We start from the raw sequence: 17,013 nt of genomic DNA on the forward strand, positions 1-17,013 counted from the left end.
ACTGTGAGAGGGCACAGGCCGGGCTGGGGGACCCCCCCCCCCCCCAGTGCACAAATTTTTGTGCACCGGGCCTCTAGTATCTTTATAAATGCCTTCCCATGTTAATTTCATTAAACATGTACTTTTCAATTGTTCCATTTTCAATAATTTAATAATTATTAAAACCACTTCAGATTTCTATGCCAATAACAACACTTACGATTATGTTTTTCCAAATCATTTGGATCTTAACCATAGTCTCTATGTAATCTATTTGGTGGATTAACTTTGAACCAAGATGTCATTATATATTGCAGATTCATGTACTCTCCATGGCATCCCCAAGCTGTCTTGAATATGCAATATAAACTACCAGTTGTATGGACACAGACATGAAAACAATGTACATGTCTCCATGAATCACATTTAATGATTTATGCTTTGGCAAGAGCACATGTTACTAAACAGCTTTTTCCTAATGTTTATGACTAATTATTTGAGAAATATGTTTCTGTAAGATTTTTTTTCTGAAAAGGTGAATGTGTCCTTTCATATCTAGCACAGTGCCAAACTTGGTTTATTTAAGAGTTCTTAGAGCATAAAGATCTTGTCAAAAGAGATTGCTCCTCAGACGAGTGTCAAAGTTCTTCCTTCAAAGAGAGTTAGCAAGGCTTAAAGTGGGATGAAAGGGGAAGAAATCATTTAACTTTCTGGGAGAGGAATACTAATGCTAAGTTGATGTGAACGATTAATTTTCAAACAACTCATTTTCTTTTCTCTTTCTTTGCTCCTTTTTGGGGGGGGGGGCATAAGACAAGTGGGAAGGAAGGGATTATTAAAAGGAGTTGAGATTTTTCTCATTTCTTTCTAAATCCACTTCAAGCCCCTAGATATTTTTTTTTAATCAAGTGAAGAATTAGAAAATGTTTTGCCTTTCATACAACTTTTTTCAAAAGAGTTTCTATCAAAAATTAAAATTGAAATCAATCTGTTGGCTCAGCATTTCCACTGTTAATAGTCTACAGAAAACATTTCCACAAGTAGGCAAGGAAAAATGTACATTAATAAGGGAATAATTGGAGAGGAAAAAAAAAGTGATACATCTATTCACTGATAAAAGAATGAGGCTACTGTGGAAATATGTCCAAGATATACTGTCAGGTGAAAAAAATCAAGTGTGAAATAGAGTGTAGACTTTAATGTAATTCGTGTTCTCTTTTAACAAATGGTAATTATATAAAAATATGGTTTCCATACACAATGTAAACATTTAGTAATCTCCTTAACCAAATTCTCTACATGGAAATAATTTTTATTTCATAAGAAATGAATTGGAGTTTTGTTGTTGTTATGTTTTGGTTTATCTCTAATATCTTTTTACTCTTAATCCAAGGCTCTATTCATAAGGCCAAACCTGACCCGTGCTGAAGAACCTGGAAAGATTACAAGACTTGTAGAGCTTATCCATAACTAGCATTAATGTCTGCAGTATCATTCTGATGCCGGAGGGCTCACCGGGAGGCCAAGGGAGGCCTCACCCCAGTGACAGTGTCCAGTTTCTTGTCACTGGGCGGGAAAAATTCAAGAGCGAGACAGAGAGATTAAACAAAGCACAGAAGATTTATTAAGGTGACAGTGCACTCTCAAGAAGGAGTAGAGTGCGGGCCAACTCAGGAAGTGAGTCGCACCCATGGAGTCTGGGTGGAGGTTTCTACCATAGCAAGGGGAGGGAATGGAGGTGGCTAGTGGTCTCTGACACTGGGGGTGGGGGTCGGGGTGTTCGTTGTGCAACTCATCTCAGTCCCTCCTCTCTGGATGGGGGGTTTCTGGAGGGTAGAGTGGCCTCAAAACTAGGCCCCAAAACTAAGATGTAGCTCAACGTGACTGCTAATTCTGGCTGAGACTAGTTTTCGTTTGTCTCAACTATTTTTTAAAAAATACATTTCTATTGATTTCAGAGAGGAAGGGAGAGGGAGAGAGAGAGAGAGAAACATCAGTGATGAGAGAGGATCATTGATCAGCTGTCTCCTGCACGCCCCCTACTGGGGATTGAGCCCCCAACCTGGACATGTGCCCTGGACCAGAACCGTACCCAGGACCCTACAGTCCGCAGGCTCTATCTACTGAGCCAAACCCGCTAGGGCCATCTCAACTATTTCTTACCCAAAGAAGTGGGGAGGGGGTCAGTAAGGGGACAGGTGTCTGGCCACAAGTCAACCCGTAGTGCCCTAACCTAGAAGGGGAGGGGAGGGATAGAACCTGGGGCTTCTGCTCCCTTGCTTCGGTTCAATGGAAATATTTCCAAACCAACTACTCTTACTAAGCATATGCAATATGCAAACCACTTTAACGGGCGATCTAAATTTCAAGAGGTATAGGTGTAGATCAAGAAGTTCCCTGTCCAGAAAGGAAATAAGAAAGATAAGACAATCACAATGAAGAAAAGCAAGGTCATGTATGATGGGTGTCAGATGTGACTTGGTTGTACAGTGTGACGAGGAAAGGAAGAGGCTGTCCCAGCAGGTGCGCAGCCACAAGGGAGATTGAATCCCGACCCTGGGAGGACCGAGCTGTGCACTCCAGGCTGCCATTCGAATCCAAACGGGAGCCCTGCGCTATTATTTTAAGATCAGCGGGCACCGACCGGCTCTGCCCACGGAGGGAACGCAGGCCTTCCCGCGCCCGGCCCGCCCTGTCCACGCCTCACCCGGTGCGCGGCTCCCAAGCGGCGGTCCCCGCCCGCCCAGACCTCCGGACCGCCCCCGGCTCCCGGCTCCCGGCCCCGGCCCCGCCCCCCGGCCCCCGGCCCCGCCCCCGCCGCCGGCGGGACGGCCGCGCAGGCGCAGTCCTTTCTGGTGTGGACCCGGAGGCCCGGCCCGGCGGGTGAGTTGGGGCTGCGGGGTCGCAGCTGCTCGGTCTTGGCTTCCGCGACCCTGACCCCCAGGGGCGTGATGGGCCTGGGAGAGAGGCCCCCCTGCGCCCTCCCGTCCTGCTGATCTCGGGGGGCGCCGGGCGGTTATCCAGCGCCGTGTGGTCGCGGCGGAGCGGGCCCGGTGTCCGGGCGGCGGCCCCTCCGGCCGGGGCGTCCCGGCGGGAGAGGGGCCGAGTCCCCGCCTCACCTTGACCCGGGCGCGCGGCGGCCCGGCGCCCATCTGGCCCGGCCTCCCCCTGGCATTCTCTCCTCTACGACGCATTTCCTCCAAAGAAACGGGGGGCGTTTGTGTTCGTGACCGGGGGTCGCGTGTCTACAGGGTCTCTGGCTGCAACGCGCAGTGTTGGGAGCCCTGGAGAGGGACTGCCTGGGTCCAGATCACCCCCCGCCCCCAATTCCTGGCTCCGGGAACCCTGCCCGTCACTTAATCTCTGCGTACCCCAGTTTCTTCAAGTGTAAAATGGGCGAAATAATAGTACCCTACCTCCTAGGGTGGTAGTGCGGATTCCCTGGGCTTAGACGTGCTTGGAAGCGAGTGTGATGCTCAGTAAAACTATGTAAGTGCTGTTCATCTCTTTGAGCCTGGAATCTAAAGGAGAGTTGTGTCCCAATTTCCCCTCCCTCCCCCAACCTGGCCTCCTGCCGCTGAAAATAATTGCCCAAGAGTAAGAAAAAAAATTTTTTTTTTTAAAGAATACGGGCTTTTTTTTTTTTTTTGCATAACCTGCTTTTAAAAAATTAAACATTCCTTAACAACTTAGTTGTACATCCTACATTAAAGAAAAGAACAGATGTTAGAGTAATGCTGAAGTTGAAAACTGAGAAAAATGGTCCGAAAGCATTTGTGCTGAAAGGAGCATAGTAGGCCTGAGCTTGCTGTCTTTTTAGAAAGGCTCCTGCAAGATTAGCGCTTGTTTGGTATCTGGCAACAATATGGTTTGTGCTTTGTAATATGGTTGCGCTGAAGTTATCAGCTCCTGTAAAAATCCTGGGCCCGCGAGTCTGTAATGGGCTTCCCTGGGCAAAAACATTGCACAGACATTTTGCTGGATTCGATTCCTTCTGGGAGGGAGAGAACATAAAGAAGCCTACACATGGATTCCTCCAGCCTCCGGCTGTATCTTTTTCCGTTATGATCAGGCGGTATTTTCATACTACATTGCCATAGTAAACGTGAGCTATGAGTACAACTAACTGCTGTACATGCTGAGCTTTGTGAGTCGCTCTAGTGATTCTCCGAATGTGAGGGTGGTCTTGGAACACCCCAGACACAATACTGATGATAGCAAGTATTTGAAGCTCTAGTAATTGGACTTGTCTCTTTTTGCTCTAAAGGGAAATTGAAAAAAGAAACGTATACAGATAAGTGATTGCTGAACAGTGGGTTACTGTCCAAAATGATTCTGTACTAGTGTGTGTAGGCATATTGTATATGTCAGGAAAATCACTGGAAATTGACATTGCCAAGTTAAGCTTGAGTCAATGTTTTTGGGAAAAGCAAAAAAGTCTGTCTTTTACAGATTTTAGAGAAAATACCCGGTTCTTTTTGTTTTAATTTTTTTTATGTGTTAACGTTCTTCTTTGTTGAGAGTTTATCTGTGCATTTATGGGCCACTTTTCCTGGATTCTTTTAGTTATGTCTATCTCTTTTTTGGGACATCAACTTAACATAGTTGGGGGTAAATTTGTATGTTTGCGGGCGGAAAGATCAGATTTGCCATCTGATTATGTCTCTTTCAGTAAAGTCGAAAACCAGATTCTATTTTGAGGAGTAGGGAGATGGAAGAGTTGGAGGTTTGGGAGAGTGAAAAAGGTTTCAAGCGGCTGTGTGAGGATAGATACGTTGACCAGAAAGAATAGTAGATAATGGCATGTCTTCATGCATTTGAGATTGGGTGTGAATTTAGTGGACCCACTCTGCTTTCTTAGACTCTCCTGCCCATTTGGATGCAGGCATTGAGAAAGTGGTTAATTGTGTTCATCTAGGGTTGGGGTTTTGTTAGAGTAGTGATGTACTCATTCAGGCTATGCACACATATTCTGTCCCTCCTGGGAACATGATAAGGCTGCATTCTTTGTATACACTAACATCCCCGCTCTCTATGTCTACTCTAAATGAGTTGCCATCTGACTTGTTTTGCCCAGTAGAATATGAGCAGACATGACACGTGTCACTTCCAAGTGACGCTTGAGGAACCAGCACTCCCATTTGCCAGGTCTCCTTTTTCCTGCCCTGCTGTAGTGATCCTGGGAGCACTTGTTGAGATGCAGCCTCCTGTGAGCCCGGTCACTAAAGGAGAGCAGGAGTGGCTGGGCAAGGAAGCTGGAAGAACTCGAAGTTGTGGTCAGAGAATGGAATACTTGAATTAGTGATTTTGCAAGGCGGGACTGTGGGGCTAAGCGGATGAGGAAGTGGAAGGTATAAGGCAATCAGAAATGAAGTGGTCAAGGAACTCAGAGGCCGTGTGCATCTCTGTGACCTTGAAGGCCTTAATTTTTTGCAGTTCAAAATGGTGAACCTTGGACTTAAAGAAATTACTCATAAAATGACTCACAAAAGCTCCCTAACGTGGGACATTATATAACTAAATCAAGATTCAGAATTTATTACTGAGTTGAAAGATTCTTGCACCTTGATCAATAAAAGCAAATAAACAAATAATCATGAATATTACAGTGTAGCTTAGCCATGGAGCAGGGTGATACTAGGTAGGACTTAGGCTAAGCTACTTTAATAAAGACTCTAGCCCTGACCGGTTTGGCTCAGTGGATAGAGCGTCGGCCTGCGGACTCAAGGGTCCTGGGTTCGATTCCAGTCAAGGGCATGTACCTTGGTTGCAGGCACATCCCCAGTGGGGAGTGTGTAGGAGGCAGCTGATCGATGTTTCTCTCTCATCGATGTTTCTAACTCCCTATCCCTCTCCCTTCCTCTCTGTAAAAAATCAATAAAATATATTTAAAAAAAAATAAAGACTCCAAAATATAGTGGTTTTAAAAAATTTCATAACTTGTATCTAAAAATCTTTAGAATTAACTGAATTTTAAAGAAACCTAAGAGATAGAGTTAAATAACACCATGAGGAAAGAGTCAAATTCAATGTGGGATATTATAGTCTTGCTATTGAAAGTGGACCCTCAGCACTGGCTTCCCATTGGGAGCTTGCAAAGGAGGCAGAATCTCAGGTCCTGTGACAGTCTTGTTTAATCAAAATCTACATTTTACTTATTATTTTTTTAAATTATATTTTATTGTTTAAAGTATTACAAATAGTAGTACATATGTCTCCTTTTAAAATCTACATTTTAGCAAAACCTCCAAGGTGACTCATGCACTGCCCTGATCTCTTAAAAAAGCCAGTGTCTTAGGAAAGTAGGGCACTGTTAACTTTCCATCTTTTTTGGGAAGAACAGTTGTCAATTAAAAAGTATTAAAGTGACATAACCAATACAAAAGCCTTGATTGAATCCTTATTCAAAAAACCAGTATAGAAGAATATTGTTATTCTTAAGAGATACATGCTGTCTGCAACATTCAGATAGTTCACCAAAAACAAACATACAGCCCTGGCTGGTTTGGCTCAGTGGATAGAGCATCGGCCTGCGGACTGAAGGGACCCAGGTTCAGTTCTGGTCAGGGGCACATACCTGGGCTGTGGGCTCCATCCCCAGTAGGGTGCATGCAGGAGGCAGCCAATCAATGATTCTCTCTCATCATTGATGTTTCTCTCTCCCTCTCTCTTCCTCTCTGAAATCAATAAAAATATATTAAAAAAAAAACCAAAAACAAACATACAGGTATATATGTCTATATGCACATTGCTATTTAGATAAAATAAGTATGGCAAAATGTTTTAGTGGGATTTAGATAGTATATGGGTATTCATTATATTGTTCTTTTAATTTTTGTGGAAGTTTAAAACTTTTCATAATAAAAAAGTGGGAGCCAGGCCAGTGTGGCTCAGTGGTTGAGCATTTACCGATGAACCAGGAAGTCACGTTTTGATCCTGATCAGGGCATGTGCCTGGGTTGCAAGCTCAATCCCTGGTGAGGTGTGCAGGAGGCAGCTGATCAATGGTTCTCTTTCATCATTCATGTTTCTCTCCTTCCCTCTCTTCTCCTCTGTGAAATCAATAAAAAATATATTTAAAAAAATAATTAAAAAAATAAAATAAAAAGTGGGGGAAAGGTAGAAACTTATTTCTCTCTCAGTAGCCTAGCACAAGGTCATACAGAAAGGGGGGGTGGTTCTACTGTGCTTGGCACATGGCTTCCATCCCTGGTCCATTGTAGCTTTACTAACTCCTACTGTCTCCTAGCTAGTGAGACAGAAAGGGCAAGGGAAGCACCTGACTTAGAGGCAGCACTTGTTCCATTGATCAGAACTTTAGTTTTTCATTCACCTAGAAAACATATATCTAGGGAGTAGTTGGTAAAAGTCATATATAAAGTGCCATTTTATGTTGGTTTAATAAAGACTTTTTCATTCCAGCTGACTCTCCCCTCTTCCTCTGTTGATGTAGTAGACCAATTAAAATGGAAGTAATCTCAGTTTTAATATGCATTAAGTATAATACATACAATTTTATTTTTGAGGATTAAATTATATTCATCCTCCCCCCCCCCCCCCCACCTTTTCAGTAAATAACAGATGCGGGTGAAAGAGCCATCCAAAGTTTTATCTGAGAAAGCCAAAAGAAGTAAAAGGCCGACAATACCTCACGATGAAGACTCTTCAGATGACATTGCTGGTACGTTGTGACTGGCCTCCCTAAATAGTGTTGCAGAAAAGAAATAACGTATGTTTTTTATTTTATTTTAAATTACAGTTTACATTCAATATTATTTTGTATTAGTTTCAAATGTACAGCATAGTGGTTAAACATACTTTTAATTAATGAAATCTTTTCTCTTTGTTTTTACCATTTTCTGTGTAAACATAAAAATCAGCTTGTCTAGTTTCAAAAACTGCTGTTGGTGTTTTTATTGATATTTTGTTTAGTTGATAAAGTAATCAGAAGTGGCTTATTTTTTGTCATTGCCCTGTTTCTCATCGTCTATTAAAACCAGTCTTTACGTCGTTACAGAATTTACCAGGCGACTGGAAATACTCACACAGGAGTACTCGGAGATACAGGAAAAACCCATTTATTTCCTGATGTACTAGTACCGTGACTTAGGGGAGCCTGTTTCCAAATCCTGAGCAAACCAATATGGAGGAAGCTTTCCCTTTATACCCTTTGGTTTCTTTGTCCCCCAAATATGGATCAGACTTCCAGACCTTTCGTGGGCTTTGCAAAAAGCCCCATGTGTTGGGATGGGGGCCGTGAGACCACACCTAAAGGCCTGGCCTGGCGCCAGCGCTGATAACCCCCTCTGGGGGTTGTGTATTGTTCATGGTTTATGGCCTCTGTTAAATGGGAGTACTTAGGTAAACAGGTCTTGCAAGACCAGATAATTAAGGAAGGGGCAATGACTAGACTATAGGCTAACAGGAATGTGCATTAGGGATACTAATTAACTAGGTACAGAGTCAGGCTGCTGCCCCCCCCCCCCCCCCCCCCCCCCCAGAAAATGACTTATTTTCCTCATTAACGTCACTGAGGTGCAGACGATCCTGGGGAGCTGCTGGCTTTAGGACTTGCATTAGCCTCATGCCTTCGGTTTTGGCCTTGGAGGATTTTCTTTACTTTCTTACCAGTTAGTTCAGCTCTTCATTTAAAAAGATGTTTTGAAGCCCTAGCTGGTTTGGCTCAGTGGATAGAGCGTCAGTGTCCTGGATTCGATTTTGGTTAAGGGCACATGCCTGGGTTGCGGCTTGAAACCTAGTGGGGGGGCGTGTAGGAGGCAGCTGGTCAATGATTCTCTCTCATCATTGTTTCTATCTCTCTCTCCCTCTCCCTTCCTCTCTGAAATCAATAAAAATATCCTATATAATAAAAGGCTAATATGCAAATTGACCAAATGGCAGAACAACCAGTTGCTATGATTCACAGTGACCACCAGGGAGCACAGGTGCTCAATGCAGGAGCTGCCCCCTGGTGGTCAGTGTGCTCCCCCAGGAGGAGCACCGCTCAGCCAGAAGCCGGGCTCATGGCTAGCAGGTGCAGCGCCACTGTGGCAGTCCTAACGACCCCTCGGGGGATATCTGACTGCTGGCTTAGGCTCTAGCTAGAGGGGGCCTAAGCCAGCAGTTGGACATCCCCCGAGGGGTCCCGGAGTGCGAGAGGGCACAGGCCGGACTGAGGGGACCCCCCTCCCCTCCAGTGCATGAATGTCGTGCACTGGGCTATATATATATATATAATGTTTTTAACATATTATTTCCATTTTTACATGTTTTATAATCTGGATAATGTTTCAGGATAGCTAAATTGTTGAATTGAAGAAAGTCTGAATTTTATCTTTAAATAGTCTCTTGTTAATACGGTTTTCTTCAGGGATTCTGATTATTCTTATGCTAACTCTCCTTTGCCTGTCTTCCTTCCATAATTATCATTTTTTTTCTCAAATCCTCTAAAACTCCTCTTTCCTTTTCATTTTGCTTGCTGTTCTTATTTTTATCCTTCGGTGTGTTTTCAGCAGTCACCTTGTATACTTTAGTTTTGCCTTCATTTTTGTGGTTTTATTATTTTTTTCTTCCACTTCTTTCCTGAACTCTGCTAGTTACTTCCTGTTATTTTACTACTGTATGTATTCTCTCTGCTTCTGTTTTGTGTTTTATTTCCTGGCAGTGATTACTCTGCCATGATTTTTCATTTCCTTTCTTCCTTTATCTTATGTTATCTCAGCCTAGAATTTGCATTTTTTAATTTTTTACTTTGAATACTCATTCTTTGATGTAGGGTTGCCTTTCTTGGGCCAGTTAGTTTTAGAATATTTATGCTGGAAGGAGGACCAGAGCACTGTTGAGACCTAACAAGAATTTTGAGTTTTGAGTCATTTAGCCTTTGCTTCTTTCCAACCACCAGGATTATGCAGCACTGTTGTTTTTTTCTGAATCCAAAGTATCTCTTCTTCCCAACTGCCATATAGAGACAAGTCTGTTTCTTGCAAATATGGCTGACTTTTTTGTTTCCCCCCTACTGAATGAGAAAGTCTCTACTTGTGCTTCCTCTGAAAACAAAATTGAATATAGGGGAGCCCCTGTTGGTGCAGCACAGAGATTTGGGTTTTGTTCTGTGCCTGCTAAGTACACGTCATTCTCTGTGAAAGCCACAGCTGCAGTATCCTCTCTGCCTCCTGTGTGTACTCCTGTTTGATCTCTGCTGCTTCAAGGTGGGGGCTCTTCCACTGACTTTGCGACTTGGATATTCAGCTGTATCCTGGTTTCACTGAAAATGATGTTTGTTACTTTTTCTTTTTGTCCTTGGATATTTTCTGGGAGGAAAAAGAAGTGATGATTTTTATGCCACTATTTGCAAGCTGGAAGACATCCTTATAAAGTTTTTTTTATTAATATTTAAAGTAGAAAACTTGGAGATTTGGATTATTGTTTTCGATTTGTTAATGTGAAACAACTATAGACTTTAACACATTTATATATATATATATATATATTTTTTAAATATATTTTATTGATTTTTTACAGAGAGGAAGGGAGAGAGATAGAGAGTTAGAAACATCGATGAGAGAGAAACGTCGATCAGCTGCCTCCTGCACATCTCCCACTGGGGATGTGCCCGCAACCCAGGTACATGCCCTTGACCGGAATCGAACCTGGGACCTTTCAGTCCGCAGGCCGACGCTCTATCCACTGAGCCAAACCGGTTTCGGCACATTTTTATATTTTTATTCAGAAATCTCTAGAGGGTCTACTTGTCAGATGAAATTTAGATAATTATATGACTAAACAAATTATAGAAAACTGCTTATTAACACACAAGGAATTTTTTAATATTCCCCTCCCTCGAATATGGTTCCATTTAAACACTGGTTAGCTCTTGAAGGAAAACTTCAAGCTTTTAAATTTTCTTATACTTATAAAAAGTATATATGGTGAGACATTTAAAAGCTAATTGACTTAATTTAGGGGCCTAGGACTTATTTTAAAAATCTGACTGAGTAAATTTTAAATAACTTACTGGCTTTATCCAATAATTCATGAATTGGTTAGCATCCCATCTAGCAGACAGAAAGGAGCTCCAAAATGAAAGTCTTTTATAGGCAAAAGGGAGCAGGACAAGGAGGTTATACTAGCATAAAGCAGGTTTGTGTGGCACGACCATTTTCCTTTAAGGCAGTGGTTCTCAGCCTTTCTAATGCCACGACCCTTTAATACAGTTCCTCATGTTGTGGTGACCCCCAATTTCATTGTTACAAATTGAACATAATTAAAGCATAGTGATTAATCACAAAAACAATATGTAATTATATATGTGTTTTCCGATGGTCTTAGGGGACCCCTGTGAAAGGGTCGTTCGACCCCCAAAGTGGTTGCGACCCACAGGTTGAGAACCGCTGCTTTAAGGGTTGGTGGGTGTCCTTGCAGATTACCTCACTAGTGCTGACCACGTAGTTCCAGGTTGACTGCTTTAAGATTCCATTCCTGGTTTAAAATTCCTTTCCAGAGGCAGAAACTGTAATTAAGAACTGAATTGGTGGCATGGGGCTTTGCATAACTGACTCCATTTTGGTCTTGTTGTCATTTTTTTTAACGTCTTTTATCCTGAATTCATTAACAATTTCAGTATTAGAAATCTGAATTATAGAATCAGAGAATGGTTAAGTTGTAACCTGACCAGATCCCATCCCAAAGATGATATAGGAGGTATGTGGAATGATTTTACTCTTAGAATGTTAAAATATAAAAACAAACAAAACAATGGCATGTGGTAAAACCATTTCTAGGTTTTGTTTGACAATGGAAGAACATCTTTATTTTTCAGGAAAGACTAAGACTGTCACCTTGGAATTCTGTATCCAATGAAAATGTCATTTTAAAACAGAACCAAATTGGTTTTCAACCAAATAAATATTTAGAGAATTTTTCAAAAGAACTGAACTGCTGCCCTGGCTGGTTTGGTTTGGTGGTTGGAGCATCAGCCCCTGGGTCGTGGGTTTGATTCCCAGTTGGGAGCGTGTGCCTCATTTGTATGTTCTCTTTGAAGAAGTGCCTATTTAGGTCCTTTGCCCAGATTTTAATTGGATTGTTTGTCTTCCTTTTGTTAAGTTATATGAGTTCCCTATATATTTTGAAATTAACCCCTTATCGGATGTATCATTGGCAAATATGTTCTCCCATGCAGTGGGATCTCATTTCATTTTGTTGGTGGTTTCTTTTCCTGTGCAGAAGTTTTTTGTTTTGATGTAGACCCATTTGTTTATTTTCTTTTTAGTTTCCTTTGCCCCATTTCTAGCCCATTTGCAGGTTTTGAACTTGAGTGATTATTTATTCGTCCTCCCACCACACACACCGAACAGCCCTTTTTTAATGGCATGCATCCTTGTTTTTCAAACCTAGGACTTCAGACATACTTCAGATATAGTTCAAACATTCTCCTTTATGTCTATTCTTATAATTTGCTCTTGGTGTAAAATGAGGAGTTTTAATCTTTTACCAGATTTATATATTATTTCTGTAAAAATTATATTTTATTATAAGTAACTTGTCAGGCCCTAGCTGGTTTGGCTCAGTGGATAGAGTGTTGGCCTGCGGACTGAAGGGTCCTGGTCAAGGGCAATGCCTGGGTTGCGGGCTCATTCCCCAGTGGGGGGCTTGCAGGAGGCAGCCGATCAATGATTCTCATCATTGATGTTTCTAGCTCTCTTTCCCTCTTTGAAATCAATAAAAATATATTTAAAAACAACAAGTAACTTGCCAGGAATCACATTCTTAGTCTTCAGGATGAAATGGAAGTAATGTTTAGGCTGTCTCTAGTTAAATAGTAGGTGAAAAGGAATGTCTCTCATTTTGAAAGGGAAGTGGAGAAAGTTGAAATGTATGTACTCTTTCTGTTTCCTTCTTCGAGTTACTCAGTCTCGGTTTGATTTTGGCAGGTAGTTATAGCTTGGTGTTTGGAATATTTGAGGTGAAGAAATTAAAGTGCTCAGGTATTTGGGAGAAATGGAAGCATCTTTGTGCCGTTGGGAGAAGAATATGGTTATTTGAAAATTAAAAACATACTTGCTTATTTTGATCATTTGTCTCCACACAATGCACACAGCGGGAATATGTTATAAGGAGTAATTAAGGACCATGCAAAATCATTTGTTATTTGGGAATATTCATTAAGGAGAATTCTGAGAATTCTTATTCCTGTAAGTGATGCCATTGTTCCTCTCTCTCCTTTCTCCCAACAATGATGAAAATAGCGTCTATGCAAAACGGTTTTAGGTGTGTACTTCTAGAAATATATCCCAAGAAACCAGAAACACCAATCAGAAAGGATATATGCACCCCTGTGTTCATAGCTGCACAATTTGCAATAGCTAAGATTTGGAAGCAGCCTAAGTGCCCATCAGCAGATGAGTGGATTAAAAAAACTGTGGTACATCTACACAATGGAATACTATGCTGCTATAAAAAGGAAGGAACCCCTACCATTTGCAACTGCGTGGATGGACCTTGAGAGCATTATGCTAAGCGAAATAAGTCAGTCAGAGAAAAATAAATATCACATGATCTCACTCATTTGTGGAATATAATGAACAACATAAACTGATGAACAAAAACAGATCCAGAGACAGAGAAGCATCGATCAGAGCATCAAACCTCAGAAAGAAGGCAGGGGAGGGTGAGGGGAAGGGGGAGAGATCAACCAAAGGACTTGTATGCATGCATATAAGCCTAACCAATGGACACAGACACCAGGGGGGTGAGGGCATGAGTGGGGGGGGGGGGGGGTAAGGACACATATGTAATACCTTAATAAGAATAAAAAAAAGATTTTAGGTGTGTATCTTAATGGAAAGAAAATATATTCAAAATGCTAGATACATTGTAGCTGCTCAGTAAATAATCTCCTTTATTTTATTTATTAAATTTTTATTTTTGAACTAATTTTAGATTCACAGGAAGGTACAAAGAAATATACAAGGAGGTCCCACTCACCCTTCACTTAACCTCTCCTGGTTTAACATATTGTATTTCTATAGTATATCAAAACCAGAAACCTGACATAGGTGCAATGCTTAGAGGTTATTCAGATTTCACCAGATATATATGCATTTGTGTGTGTGTGTGTGTGTGTGTGTGTGTCTATGCACATGCATTAGTAGTTTTGCAATTTTATTACATGTGTAGCTTTCTGTAACCACCACAATCAAGATACTTGACTGTTGCCGAAACCGGTTTGGCTCAGTGGATAGAGCGTTGGTCTGTGGACTGAAAGGTCCCAGGTTAGATTCCGGTCAAGGGCATGTACCGGGGTTGCAGGCACATCCCCAGTAGGAGATGTGCAGGAGGCAGCTGATCAATGTGTCTCTCTCATCGGTGTTTCTGACTATCTCTCTCCCTTCCTCTCTGTAAAAAATCAATAAAATATATTAAAAAAAAAAAAAATACTTGACTGTTAAGTCACCACCCAAAGTTGATGCCTGTCTACAGCCACAGCTCTGAGTTTCTCCCCATCTGCAGCCTTTGGCAACCACTAATCTGTTCTCCAACTCTATAATTATGTTATTTCACAAATGTTTTATAAATGGAATCATGCAATATGTATCCTTTATGAGTTATTTTGTTCTTTTTTTCAATCTCAGTGCTTTTTACAGCATTTTAACATTAGTGGGTTTGCTTACTGATGATAGCACTTTGGTTTAGCAAAGAAAATGTTCAAATTTTGTTTTGTCTTATTCAGTAGGTTTCACTTGCCAACATGTAAGTCATGCTGTCAGTGTGAATCATGTGAAAAAATCAATAGCTGAGAATCTGTGGTCAGCTTGCTCAGAATGTTTAAAAGAAAGAAGATTCCATGATGGACAGCCAGTACTTTCTTCTGAGATTTGGTTGTGCCTCAAGTGTGGTTTTCAGGTGAGAAAAGTTTTTGGTTTTTTTTATGTGGGAGTTTGTCTTAAATATTTTCCTTAATGATTATTTTGAGTTGGATTGTCAGTAATGCTAAGAACTTAAGATAAATTTATTCCATGTTTTGATAGAACTCTCCAAGAAATGTCTTAGAAATGTTTAAGGTAAAGTAAAAGGTGTTTTGTTCAGAAAGTAATCATGTGTGGTTTATAAGAACTTGAAAAGGAATCCAGTCCACTCGAAATAGTTCTCATATCTAGACCTTCTTTTACTATTTGTATTTTATGATTTTTGAGTTTGGGTATGATTTAAGTTTTGGTTGATTTAGAAACAAATATGTATGTAAATCAAAACAGCAATCTGTTCCTCTTTAGGGATGTGGTAAAAACTCAGAAAGCCAGCATTCATTGAAGCACTTCAAGAGTTGGAGAACAGAGCTTCACTGTATTATAATTAGTCTGAGCTCATGGATTATATGGTAAGTTAGATTTTGTTAGTACTATGTCCACTACAAAAATACCCTCTTTTTTTTTTAGCTTTATGGGTAAAATAATTAAAGATGTTATACCAGCTTATGCTTTTTAGCCTGACTACAACCTATAGAATAATTTAAGAAAATAATTACTCATGAATATAAAATTTAAATAAGAAAGAGAATAGGAAAATTCTTTCCAGTCACTTTTTCGTAATGAACTTGCTAATACAGAATCCCGAGTTCTAGAGGAGGAAGGAGCTTGAAGCAGTCAAGTGTATGGTGATGTTCTGTAGGTAAAAGGGAACTTCTTAGGGAATCTACTATGAAACCTTACTTGGAAATCAAGTTCCGTTCCCTCACTTTATGCATAAGGACACTGAATATCATTTACCTTTTTGTGGTTACACAATAAAAATCCAGGCACTAAAACAAGTCTTTTTTTTGAGTCCCTCGTCTCTTCTCAGCATACCACACAGCTTCAGTGGTGTAAGTGAACACTAGTGAAATGCTTTCCTTGTATTTTACAACAAAAATTTTCTAACTAGAATTTATAGACTCCTAGGGTTCCTTGAATGAGTTTTCAGGAGTTTTCTTAAGACAAAAATATTTTAACTGTGTTTTTATTTCAGGGTTCTAAAATTAATATTAGAATATTTTGGCTGGTAGGAGAGATCACCATCTTATAATTTAATTCATCCACAAGGTCAGATGGTTGCAGCATTTATGTTTTTGTTGTTGTTGGTTCCAAGCAATAGTATTGGGGAGAATGAGGGGGAAAAATTGCCTGGCTTGTGGCTCAGTGGTTGAGCATCGACCCATGCACCAAGAGGTCACTGGTTCGATTACTGGTCAGGGTACATGCCTGAGTTGCAGGCTCTATCTCTAGTAGGGGGTGTACAGGAGGCAGCCAATTGATGTTTCTCTCATCCATGTTTCTGTCTCTCTCTCCCTTTCGTCTCCTCTCTCTCCAAAATCAGTAAAAACATATTAAAATAAAAGAAGGCAAAAATAGAGGGAACTTAATATGTAAATAGTGCATTGGAGCTAGAGGAAGGAGGGGATGTCTAGTGTGGCAGCACAATAAACATTTCTCAGTAGTCTTAAAAGAAGCAATGGTCTCAAACTATGGGGTGGGCTTGTTAAAATAGATTGCTGGGTCTCAGGCTTACAGTTTCTGATTTAGTAGTCTTAGGGTAGGGCCTGAGAACTTGCCTTTCTATGTCCCCAGGTGTTGCCAGTGCTGCTGGTCTGGGACCACAATTTGAGGACCATTGCAATGGGAAAAGGTGATGGGAGAATTGAGTGGCACCTGGTAGAATAGTCTCATCTCAAGTCAGTCTGTGTCAAAACTGCCATTGTAGCTCTTAGGATCATGATTGTGGTCCTAAGGGAATCATTTCCTGTTTAAAGGAAGAAATTCAAGTTTGTCACATACAGCTATAGAAATTTAAAGGTTGTGACTATTTTCTTTTCTCATCTAATTATTTTTTTAATAATATGTTTTTATTGATTACAGAGGAAGGGAGAGGGAGAGAGAGAGAAACATCAATGATGAGAGAGAATCATTAATTGGCTGCCTCCTGCACACCCCCACTGGGGATCAAGCCCGCAACCTGGGCATGTGCCTTGACCAAGGAATCGAATAGTGACCTCCTGGTTCATAT

The 17,013-nt window shown here is 41.0% G+C and overlaps 1 protein-coding gene across 6 annotated transcripts in view; it reads left to right on the forward strand.

Moving 5' to 3' along the window:
* The first annotated feature begins 2,804 nt into the window (after positions 1 to 2,804).
* The window catches only part of USP45 (ubiquitin specific peptidase 45), a 54,868-nt gene continuing 40,659 nt past the window's right edge, over positions 2,805 to 17,013 (forward strand). For 3 of the 6 annotated variants that reach the window (XM_070418029.1, XM_070418035.1, XM_070418036.1), the window contains exons 1-4: positions 2,805 to 2,862; positions 7,551 to 7,660; positions 14,708 to 14,880; positions 15,249 to 15,352. In XM_070418029.1, the coding sequence (XP_070274130.1) occupies positions 7,561 to 7,660; positions 14,708 to 14,880; positions 15,249 to 15,352 (377 nt within the window). In that variant the 5' untranslated portion in view covers positions 2,805 to 2,862; positions 7,551 to 7,560. Of the gene's footprint in view, positions 2,863 to 7,550; positions 7,661 to 14,707; positions 14,881 to 15,248; positions 15,353 to 17,013 lie in introns of those variants that run through there. The other 3 variants (XM_070418032.1, XM_070418031.1, XM_070418034.1) reach the window with 3 other exon arrangements.

The sequence above is a fragment of the Myotis yumanensis genome, unplaced genomic scaffold (genome assembly GCF_028538775.1).
Source record: "Myotis yumanensis isolate MYYU_CA2020_CCGP unplaced genomic scaffold, mMyoYum1.0.hap1 SCAF_6, whole genome shotgun sequence".
NCBI classification, from domain to species: domain Eukaryota; kingdom Metazoa; phylum Chordata; class Mammalia; order Chiroptera; family Vespertilionidae; genus Myotis; species Myotis yumanensis.